General features: G+C 37.4%; 1 protein-coding gene across 3 annotated transcripts; it reads left to right on the plus strand.

Moving 5' to 3' along the window:
- The first annotated feature begins 708 nt into the window (after nucleotides 1-708).
- On the plus strand, nucleotides 709-5659 carry LOC106779426 (AT-hook motif nuclear-localized protein 7). 3 transcript variants are annotated; one of them, XM_014667525.2, is made up of 7 exons: nucleotides 710-821; nucleotides 929-1025; nucleotides 1912-2350; nucleotides 2678-2745; nucleotides 3384-3515; nucleotides 4751-4912; nucleotides 5035-5659. In XM_014667525.2, the coding sequence occupies exons 3-7, from the start codon at nucleotides 1960-1962 to the stop codon at nucleotides 5371-5373; spliced, it is 1092 nt and encodes a 363-aa protein (XP_014523011.1). In that variant the 5' UTR covers nucleotides 710-821; nucleotides 929-1025; nucleotides 1912-1959; the 3' UTR covers nucleotides 5374-5659. The 3 variants fall into 3 exon arrangements, with proteins under 3 accessions (XP_014523012.1, XP_014523011.1, XP_014523013.1); XM_014667526.2 differs by lacking the exon at nucleotides 929-1025 and having other exon boundaries at nucleotides 709-821; XM_014667527.2 differs by lacking the exons at nucleotides 710-821; nucleotides 929-1025 and adding an exon at nucleotides 1670-1795.
- Nucleotides 5660-12180: the final 6521 nt, after the last annotated feature.

Raw genomic sequence — 12180 nt, forward strand, 5'->3', positions numbered from 1 at the left:
TTGTAATCTACAAGCCTTGTTGTTTATATTAATTAATATAAAATAATATTATAATAATTGGTGGGTATTTATGAAGAAAAATCAACAACTTTTTGTTGGTCACACTTGAATTTTGTCAATGGAAGCAACCCTAATTAACACCAATCTAAAGACATTCAATGAATTTAACAGATTTCTTTAATAAAAAAGATAAATATAAGAAAATGTTCCACTTCAGTGGCATTAATGGTAATTAAAAGGAAGATTAAGGGTATGATAAGTGACACAATCTTTCATTTTGTGAAAAAAGACAAAAAGGAGGTCAGCGGAAACATAAAGGTTTGGCCGTCCAACACTGTCTTTGCAGCTTTAAATAGGAAAATTAATTAATTTGAGAATAAAAAAAGAAAAAGAGAACACTTTATTTTCTATAAATTTGATTGCTTTACGACAAATTTACCATAATAACCTATGATTCAAATGTGTACACACATTTTCATTTTGATTTTGATTTTCAGAATTTTTAATTGCCCCTCACGGACGCCAAATTCTTCTTAACCAAATTGTATTTATCGGGTTTAGGAATTTATTCAAATCAAATAAAATCTTTAATATATTTTATTTGTTTAATTGAAGCACACTTTATTATTATTATTAAACTTTTTTTTTTCTTCCTGAATTATTATAATAATAATTATTATTGGTATTGTTATTTAGCTTTTAATTGCTGTAACAGTAGTATTTATTTTGAGCTTTCCATTTTTCTTTCTTTTTCAACTCTCAATTCAAGCAGCTTTGGAAAAACCAACCAGCCAGCGAGTATTTTTCACCTTCTGAAATTTGTAAGTGGCTTCAATTTTCCAGAGGAAACAGTGTATTTTTTTTTTCTTCCTTTTTTTTTGTGTTTTATTTTTCTTTTTTGTGTTTTCACTCTCTGGGGTGAGTCCAGTTGAGTTGATGAGTTTCTTGTTGAGCTGAAAGAGAAATCTGAATACAAGTTTTCAGCTTCTGAAGAAGCTTGCTCAAGTGTGGAATCACTGTGACAGGTCATGATCTTTGCATTCTGAAGAATATCCACACCTGATGTTGATTTGCTTTCCATAAGAGAATATATAAGGAGCTTTGTTTCGTAATGTTATTTTGTATTTTTGGTATTTATTACTATTTTTCTCCTTTCTTCCAGCTTTCTTCTGTCTTTTAAAGATTGGAAAAAAATGCTGGGTGTGAAGCAGATTTATGGCAAAGGGTGTTGTTTGTTTTTCTGTTTCTGAAAAGCCTATGATGTTTTTGTGTGGCTTCTGCTTTATTTTTACACTCCAGCTTGAGAAATATTTGAACAAATGGATGATTTTTATTTTTATTTTTACCAGGTTTTTCATAATTATTTTAGCCGAGTGGGGGAATTTTTTGAAAAATTATACAATTGTACTATTTTACTAGTTTTTGTTATTTTGCTTTTAGTAGCTAATATTTGATTTTTCTTTTTTCCTCTCTTGCTAAGAGGTAAATTTCTTGCTCCTGTGTTTGAAACTAAGTACCCGTTTCCAGACATGAACAAAGGCCAAAAATCTCAACTTTGCTACCAGATATCTGCATTTCTTATTATGATTCCTCTACTAGAAACAAGAAGTGTTTATTTTTATTTTTTTTTTAATTTTTTTTTTCTTATTGCATCGCTAAAAATCTCAACAGATCTTGCTGATCAAGTGAAACAGCGTCTTGTAAAACTGAAGTTTGCATCTTTTCATTACCTTCTTAGTCGTCAGTGAGATCCTTAGATGGGTTTTCACAGTGTCTTTGAATCATGCTCTAGAAGGTTTGCTTGAATGCATTGATGCTTTTGGCAAAAGCTATGAATTTTTTTTTTAATGGATTATGCTCTAATATTCCTTTTACTTACTTATTGTTCTTCATTCTATTCTGGGGTTGTAGGTGTTGGTTTGGTGATACAGGGTCGGGGAGTGAAAAATCAATATTTGCATGGAAGCCAGAGAAGGTATTAGTTCTGGGGTTACAGTGATAGGGGCAGAAGCTCCATCAGCTTATCATGTGGCGCCAAGGAGTGAAGCTCCAAACCAGGTTCATGTCCCTGATGGTGGTGGCGGCGGCATTGGTGGTGGCGGTGGCGGCGGCATTGGTGGTGCTGCAGCTATTGTCATCTCACCAGTGAGTGTGGGGTTGGATGGATCAGCAAAGAAGAAAAGAGGTAGACCAAGGAAATATGGGCCTGATGGGTCTGTCACTATGGCATTGTCACCAATGCCAATCTCATCTTCTGCACCATCTTCTAATGATTTTTCATCTGGCAAGAGGGGGAAAATGCGGGGTATGGAGTATAAGCAGTCGAAAAAACTTGGTTTGGATTATCTAGGTAAATCATGGATCCTTGTCTCTTTGATGAGTTCAATGTTGATTGTTGTTGATGGTAATTAATATGGTTTATCAAGTGACTTTCATTTTGTGTTACCTTGTAGTGAAGTTTCAAACATGTTTCTGATGTTTTATTACTTGGTTGTGTTTCTTTGAATTTTGCATCCTGTCTAACTGTGGAGTTGGAAACTACTTTCCACAAATCTTTCATTGAGTTCTAATTTTTAAACAGCCTTTTTGTTCAAAATATGAGTTATTTTTAGATATCATTGATTGCTTTCTAAGTTTCAACTCTGTTCAGTAATATCTATTTTTGGCGCTTCTGTAGGTGACTTGAATGCATGCTCTGATGGTACAAATTTTATGCCACACATCATCACTGTCAATGCTGGTGAGGTATGCTTCACTGGGACAGAGCAAAGGAAAACCATCATTGAATTCACATTTTTACATTTCGTTTTTCAAGTAGACAGTAAACTTTTGGTAGCCCTTTATATATTTGTTTATTCTGAATTATAAATCTGTTAAAAATCCACTGTAATATCTGTTTCTGCAATTTTTTTTTTGTTTATTTATTTGTAGTTTTGTGGATGACAAAAGTATACAACCTTTTATTTGTTCTGTGAATGGACTTAGCAATTCACAATGGAAATTCAAGACAGTTCATTGATTACTACTGTTCAATTATCTATATATTAGTTTATTTCTGGTGTGAAACAAGTACTTTTTGTTTAATAATGATAATTTTTTGTAAAATTGATACTATTAAAATATTCAGATCAAATGGGTGCACGTTATTTTAACATGGATAATGTATTCTAATAAGTAAAAGTCATTTTTATACGCATGGTGACAGCTATGAACTGGATTTGAACTTTCTTTTTACCCCTTTTTTATTTTTTGTGTTCATGCTTTATTATGGTTTTTTCCAAAACAAGGGTACGACACAGATTCGATGATTCTATTAAAGTTCATAATATTATAATGATTATAGTTGATTGATGTTATCTTGCTTTTCACATTGGCTGTTGTAGGACATTACAATGAAGGTGATATCCTTCTCTCAACAAGGGCCAAGAGCTATATGTATCTTATCTGCTAATGGTGTAATTTCAAATGTTACACTTCGACAGCCTGATTCTTCTGGGGGTACTTTAACTTATGAGGTGTGTCATTTATTGTTTTATTTTTGTTTCTTTTCTGTGAGCTTTCCTTTTTTTTCAAACTGATATTATAATGCAAAGAATCCTCACTTTGTTTAAGGCTGTAAATCCATTTGAATCACAGTTTAACAAAAAACTTTGATAAACAAGTGGATGCATTCATTTTTTGTAGTTCTGCTAAAACTTTGTTGGTTGAATAATGGCATTTAATGTACCTAGGAAACATGTTCATTATATTTCATGTTTAATGAATGCACATGTTGTTTGCTTAGGGTGTAATTGGAGAGGAAGGAGATGGAGAAACGGGAGAAATGATAGAAATACCAATTTTCAATTTTTTTTTTCTTGATAGGAGAAGAGAAATAGGTTATCTTTTTCATTTTAGTTTCTTAAAGAGTTCAATAAATTTTTTATAGCAAAATTGCTAGAGAAAAATAAATAATTTTTATTTAGAAAAAAAAATGGTGTTAAAACTTTAATCTTTTTTGGGTAAAAGGTCTGATTGTACAAGCTTCTTTAGAACAGAAAAATAAGAAAGAATACAATGAGTTTTTCTATAAGCTAAAATCAGCTTATGCACAAATTCACAAATAAAATCTTAGAGAAGTTATATGTTAAACTTTTTATAAATTTGCCTCTGCATCAGCTAATTTTAACTTATGAATAAGCTTATTTAACAAACTTTCGAATTTCTCTTTCTAAGAAGTACTTATGGAGAATATTATCCGAACACATCCTAAATTAAAATTTTCTAATTACTGTATAAACATTTTGCATTGAAGTTATTCATTTCCTTTTACTGTCCTAATCTGAATAAGGAAAGAAAAGTCTCTGCACTATTTTTCTTTTACTTCTATCATTCTTATTTTTCTTCCTTTCTCTTTCTCTACTCAACCAAATAAATCATCATTGTTCATTGGTATTAGCATTGAGAAAGTTGAAAGTTGCATCACTTGCCATAATCTTAAGGAATAGTCTCTACTAAGTCTATAAATAGTTTATATATCTTTGTGTATCTGTATTATGATCACATGCAAAAGTAAGTTGTTTCATCATAAGTTCTCTCTCTTTCTGATTTATACTTCTTAAATTCAACTTGGTCTGGGAGTTTCATCATAAGTTGCATCACTTGGTCTGATTTCTACTATTCCACTACCATTTTCTGTAAATGTTGAACTGTTTTGATCTCAAATATATAACAACTGTTACAGTTTTTCTGAAATCATTTTCTCTTGCAGGGCCGTTTTGAGATACTTTCCTTGTCCGGATCATTCATGCCTACTGACAACCAAGGTACAAGAAGCAGGTCTGGTGGAATGTCTGTCTCTCTGGCTAGCCCTGACGGCCGAGTTGTCGGTGGTGGAGTTGCCGGTCTTCTTGTAGCTGCCAGTCCTGTGCAGGCAAGTGATCTTCCTTAATATTAAACAAAATTCAATTTTGAAATATCAATGTCCAAAACAAAGTTTGCTAATACTCATTCTCACTCTTTGATGATGAGTTATGTGTGTTTGTTTATGTTTAGGTGGTGGTGGGAAGCTTTTTACCAAGCAGCCAGCAAGAGCAGAAACTAAAAAAGCCTAAGTCTACTGATTATGCAGCAGCAGCAGCTGTTTCTCCGGTAATTGCAGTGTCTCCAACACCAGCACCGGCGCCACCACCACCGCCGGCGAGCAATCCTGAAAAAGAGGATGTGAATATTAATGTAATGAGTGGAGCACATGTGGTGCAAAATTCAGGAAGTATTAACTCTAACCTGAGTCCTCCTCATGCCTTTAGAAGAGATAACTGGGTGAACATGCACTCTATGGCAGACTCAAGAAAGTCAGCTACTGATATTAACATATCTTTGCCTGATTGTTAAGTTGAAGATCAACAACCTCAAGCACTCTTGCTGACAAAGTTCATGACTCAGATGTTTTATTTAATGTCTACAGTGATTGTTTCAAACATGTCTGATGTCTGATGTCGGATGTCTATTACCGTAGGATGTAGTTTCAGTGTTGTAAGTTTCAGCTAGGTAGAGTATCTGATATATTATTTATCGGCTCATTAGGTAGATGCTGCACTCTGCAGTATTATGAGTAGGCTAATTCGGATGTAATCAAAACTTGTTTGCATATTTATTTATGACTGAATTTGTTGAAGCATTTCTTCTTTTTTTCTTTACCATTGGTATGTTGAGATTTCTTAGTTCTTTCTATATTTAGTTTAAGGATGTGTTTTGATCATATTTAAAGAAAAGTTGTAATATTAATTGTCTCTGTGCACTCTTAAATTATTCTTATACATGAAATCAGTGATTTGAAGATTTACAAAACTAGAAACCATGATGAAACTTAAAAATGAATTTATTTTTAAAAGAAATTTGGTTTTGGTTAAAAGCTGTGGGCAAATAGAATTTTGAACATGATCTCAATACATTTGTAGTTTTGGGTATGGTTGTCCTATTTGATGCAAATTTATACTTATTCATTACTATGAAATGAGTATAAATGTAATTCATCTCTAAAGAACTGGTAGGTAGGTTCATTATTACTGATGAAGAACTTCAAGCCTATGCAACATAGGATCATGAAAGAGGGAAGAATTATCCAAAAGAATTAGAAAGAAATTCACACATCTCAATGACTACGTGATTGAGTGATGAGTTGGGCAGTGTTTTGGCTTCTAGAAAGATTCGGTCACACCTTGAGATCTTAATAAATTTTATTTCTTTGTCTCTTTACATTTTGCATAGTATGTATGCTGTTATAAAAGCGTATCATAATAATTGGAATGGCAAACATATACAACAAAATTATGATTTTTTCCAAAAACTCTGTTATTCTCTCTGTTTGCAGTATTACATTCTCTCTTTCTGTGGTGGTTCCTTTTATTTTGGTGCTTTCATTGAGAGTGACTCCATGGCTTCCTACTCTGACGCCATATCTCACCTTGACAAAAAGTTGGAACAGATCCTCCTTTTTCAGGCAAATTTCTCTAATACCCTTCATGACATCGATGCCCGCACTTCTCTTCTTGAATCCAAAATTTCCTCATCCCTTTCACCTTCTCCCTCATCGTCCCCACGCCCTCTCAAATTTGACCTTCCCTCATTTAACGGGGAGGATGCACTGAGGTGGATCTTTAAGATCACCTAGATTTTTGATTACCACCAGACACCACCAGATCAAAGAACCCAAATAAAATCATTCTACCTTGAGGGCCCTGCCTTAGCTTGGTATCAATGGATGCACAACAACAGTCTCCTAACCTCGCGGGAAGCTTTCCTTAGAGCCTTGGAGTTGCGTTTTGCGCCCTTCAAGTTTAAGGATCCCATTGCAACTCTTTGCAAGCTCTCGCAGACTCAATCCCTTCAAGAGTACATATTTGAGTTTGAATCCCTTGCTAATTGGATCTCTAGGATCCCCCTAACTTCTACCTTAGTTGTTTCGTCTCCAGTCTCAAGCCTCACCTTCGACGCGAGGTTACTGCTCTCTAACCTTCCAATATGCCCCAAACTGTGGCGTTTGCGAAACTCCACGATGAGAAAATCAAAGTATCATCGCCACCCTTTTCCAGATTTTCCCGACCACCCGAAACTCACATCCCATCTACCGTCGCCCCTAACCCTAAACCAGTTCCCCCTCTTCTTCCAACACCCACATCCAAATTACCTATCCGGAGACTTACGGAGGCCGAAATGCAAGCCCGTAGAGAAAAAAATCTTTGCTACAACTGCGACGAGAAATACACGCAAGGCCATCGCTGCAAATCCCAGTTCCTTCTCCTCACAGTGGCTGATGACGAGGAGTTCCCCGACCCACTCACCGATAAGGCTGATTCCCCTAATGACACTCCTTTAGAAGCGGGTCTCATCAGTTTACACTCCTTCTCGGGATAGTGGAGCCCCAAGACGTTTCGGATTAGTGGATCCATAGGCGGATGCAAGGTTCAAATTATGGTGGATAGTGGGGCAACCCATAATTTTATCCAATCTAGAGTGGCCCATTTTCTGAATCTTTTCCTGGAGCCCACTCCAAGCCCCTTACGTGTGATGGTCGGTAATGGGAATTTTTTACCTTGCACATCTTTTTGCCCGCAGGCCCAAGTCACTATTGCATCCTTTCTTTTTCCCGTGGACCTATACCCTCTTGATCTTTCTGGAACAAATTTAATTTTGGGTGTCGAGTGGCTTTCACAGATCAGCCCCTTCATTATGAGGTTTATGTGGGAAAACAAAATGGTAGAGCTAAAAGGCAAACAAAGCCCAAATCCCTCACCCATCACTGCCCATCAACTCAGACGCCTCCAACAAACAAACCGTGTTGAAGCCTTATTTCAACTTACTTTAGAACCCTTGCCCAAACCTATCACCTCATCCTCTTTTTCCACCACTGCTTCGTCAACCGCGGATATACCAACATCCACCATTTCTTAACTGCAAAAACTAATCTAGCAATACTCAACCCTTTTCTCTACACCCACATCACTTCCCCCTTCTCGCCAAACCGATCACGCCATCAACCTCTTTCCCAACACACCGCCTATTTCCGTTCGCCCCTACCGTTACCCACACTTCCAAAAGGAGGAAATTGCATCTCAGGTTCATAAAATGTTGGCATCAGGGTTCATTACACCCAGTACAAGTCCGTTTTCCTCACTGATAATGGTTCAAAAACCGTTATTTTCATACTTAAATTTGATAGCAAAACATACCCTTTATGGCTTAGAATGAGCTTTAAATAAAGTAAAACACTTAGTTGAGTCTTGTGAGAGTCAACAGTTGGTTTTAGAGATATTATGCTTGTTTTACATTATTTTGCAGGGTTTTTAGATGAATTAAAGATGGAAGTGAAGTAAGGTGGACTTAGACCCATGAAAGAAGGAGAAAAATGATGAAAAGAAGGGTCAAGTAAGTCGCTGAGCGCCAGAATGGTCCGCTGAGCGCTCAGAGCGATTAGAGGGAAACCGCTCAACGACAAAACTAACCGCTGAGCGGTCAAAGCGGCAAGAGGCAAACCGCTGAGCAGTGAACTTTGGCGCCTAGGCGGTTGTCTGTTTTTATTAGCTAGATTCTGTAATCTTTTTGTTATCTTTTTGGACTTATATATAGCCCCAGTGCGAATCAAAAGGGGATTCTTTTGGCAGAGAGAAACGTCTAGAGCTATTCCACACACCTTGGAGGAGGTTCCTTGGATGCTTAGGCTCCAATCTACCAAGTTTAGGGTTATTTCTTCCATTCTTTTATCATATTTCATCTAGTTTCACCATGATTATGGTGAACTAAACCCTTTGTTGTTGGGGAACAATGTAATCTTTTGAAACTCCCATATATCCAAATTCTTATTTATTTCATATGCTTGTCATATACTTGTTTATCAATTGTTGGGTTCTCATCTATGCTTAATGCTTTTATTTTTTAACTCATTGAGTAAACGTTATTTGTCTTTATTGATACGGGGACGTACGATAATGTCATGAACTGGTGAGAAATTCCTTGATTATGCTAATACTGTCTAGGGATAGGGGTAGGATGATCAATTCTATTTTGCTTTTGTTCACATTGCATTATTGGTTACTAGGGGAGACTAGGGATAGCAAGCCGGTAATTAATAATACGCTCTTTTCACCAAGGGATTGGGTTAAGGGTAGGCTAGAAAGTTTGCATGACAATTGGATAAATAAGTGAAGCAAATAAGAAAAGTAAATATATGAGAGTGGATAAGATGAAATTGTAAACTCCAACAACACCATTCATCCATAGTTTCTTAAAACCAATTGAATCAACTACATTTACATGTTTATTTTTGTTCTTTGCATACAAACACCAACTTAATTCTTTTCTCAAGTCTTACGCGATTTGTTTACATGAAAAGTAAGGCATAAGAGTCCTTTGGGAAGAACGATATTGGGTTTACCAATTATATTACTTGATAACGATCTGGTACACTTGCCAGTGGCTTAACATTCACCAATCCTTCTCGTTAAAAAGAAAGATGGCACATGGCGTTTCTGTGTTGATTATCGGGCTCTCAATGCCGCCACCGTCATGGACAAATTTTCCATTCCTACAGTCGACGAATTACTGGACGAACCAGGACATGTGTCTTGGTTTTCCAAGTTGGATCTCTTCTCCGGGTTTCATCAAATTTTGATGCTACCATCGGATGCAGCAAAAACAACATTTAGAACTCACAATGGGCATTTCGAATTCAAGGTTATGCCTTTCGGCTTGTGTAATGCTCCTTCCACCTTCCAAGCTACCATGAACGACCTTTTCCGACCACACCTTTGACGCTTTATCATCGTCTTCTTCGACGACATACTCGTCTACAGCTCCACACTAGATGATCATGTGGCTCATCTCGAGACAACCTTCAAGCTTCTACTGGATCATTGTTTCCACCTCAAGGTTTCTAAATGTTCGATCGGTCAACGGTCCATCCAATACTTGGGCCATTTGGTGTCCTGTACAGGGGTTTGTCTGGACCCTTTTAAAATAAAGGCGGTTATCGATTGGCCTATCCCATCGAATTTGAAGTCTATCCGTGGATTCCTTGGCCTTATGGGGTTTTATCGACGCTTTGTCAAAGGATATGCCTCTATCGCTTCTGCTCTTACTGATTTGTTGAAAAAGGATAATTTTTTATGGACAGATGATGCTACCGATGCCTTTAACAAACTCAACCAAGCTCTCACTAATGCTCCGGTGTTGGCTTTGCCTCGTTTCGATTTAGCCTTCATTATACAAAGAGATGCCTCTAGAACTGGAATAGGCATAATCCTATCACAACAAGGGCACCCTATTGCCTTCTTTAGCAAGCAATTTTGTCCTAAATTGAGGAATTCACCCACCTACATCAGGGAGTTGTGTGCCATCACCTCTGCGGTACAAAAATGGCGACAATACTTGTTGGGTCGTCATTTCATTATTTATACTGATCAACAATCCATCAGGGACTTGCTATCTCAAGCGGTTCTCACTCCCGCTCAGCAATCATATGTGGCAAAGTTGCTTGGTTATGAATTTGAAATTCACTATAAACCAGGCAAAACTAATACCGTTGTTGATGCACTCTCTAGAGTACCTCCAACTCCCTCTACTCATGCACTTTCCCTGTTTATTATTTCAATCACACAATTGGATTTTCTACAAGATCTCAAATCTTCTCTTAGTGCAAATAAAGAATTCTTTTATTTTAAAGGGAAGCTTGTAGCATCACCACTATCCTTCCCTGAGTATTCCTTGTGCGATGATTTTATACTCTTCAAAGGGAAACTGTGGCTGCCTCAATCTTGCAGCATGATCCCCCTATTGTTAAAAGAATTTCACTCTACTCCTTTAGCAGGTCATCCAGGGATCACTCGCACATTGTCCAAACTTCAAGCGAATTTCCACTGGGAACACATGAGGAAGGATGTGCAGACTTTTGTGAACCAATGTACCACATGCCAGCAAACTAAGATACCCACTCAACGTCCACCAGGGTTGCTACAACCAATTCCTCCACCTTCTGGTTGCTGAGAGGATTTATCCTTGGATTTTATTATAGGTCTGGACCATATCAAGGACAGAGTACCATTCTGGTAGTAGTTGATCGCTTCTCTAAAGGAGAGCATTTCGGCACATTACCACGTTCATTTTCCGCTGCCAAATTTGCTGAATTGTTGGTACACATGGTAGCCAAGTTACACGGTCTCCCTCGTAGCATGATCTCTGATCGCGACACCATTTTTTTGAGCCAATTCTGGAGGGAGTTATTACGCTTGAGTGGGACCAAATTGAGAATGTCCACCGCATACCATCCTCAAACTGACGGTCAAACTAAGGTTGCCAACAGAGTGTTGCAGCAATATTTATGTTGCTTTGTGCACTATCGTCCTTCTTCTTGGGGTAAGTTTCTTCCTTGGGCAAAGTGGTGCTTCAACACAACCAAAAATGCTTCGACCTATTGAAGTCATGTTCGGTCGTCCTCCCTCGAGCATTCCTCACCTATTGAACATTGACACTTCTAATGCGACAACTCAGTTTGAAATTTCATCTGGGGATGCCATTCTCCAAAAACTACATTCCAATTTGAAGAAGGCGCAAGACATGATGAAACGGTGGACAAACTTGCATCGTCGATATCTTGAATTTTCAATTGGGGATTGGGTTTACGTGCGCCTTCGTCCACGTCGTCAACACTCAGTTACAGGTCCATACCTTAGTAAATTGCAGAAAAGGTTTTTTGGACCATTCAAAATTTTGGAGAAAATAGGCGAAGTGGCCTATAAACTGGACCTCCCTACTTCAACACAAATTCACAATGTTTTCCATGTGAGTCTTCTTCGACAACATCACGGGCCAACTCCCTCACCACCACCACTAAATCTTCCTCCAGAAATCGTGGACAACCAACCTGTCCTTATCCCTACAACTATTTTGGATTGGAAGATGTTTGAGGACCAAGATAATCCCCAACAATTGATACTTATACACTGGCAGGGTTTACCTTTAGAAGAGGCTAGCTGGGAACATCGGTCCCAAATCCAAGCCCAATTTCACCTTGAGGACAAGGTGCCTCTTCAAGAGAGAGGAAATGTTAGGCCCATTATTACTGATGAAGAACCTCAGGGCCCAACACAGGATCAGGAAAACATTGAGAGGGGAGAATTACCCAAAAGAATCAGAAGGAAACCCCCA

This window comes from Vigna radiata, unplaced genomic scaffold, assembly GCF_000741045.1.
Source record: "Vigna radiata var. radiata cultivar VC1973A unplaced genomic scaffold, Vradiata_ver6 scaffold_281, whole genome shotgun sequence".
Taxonomy (NCBI): Eukaryota; Viridiplantae; Streptophyta; class Magnoliopsida; order Fabales; family Fabaceae; genus Vigna; species Vigna radiata.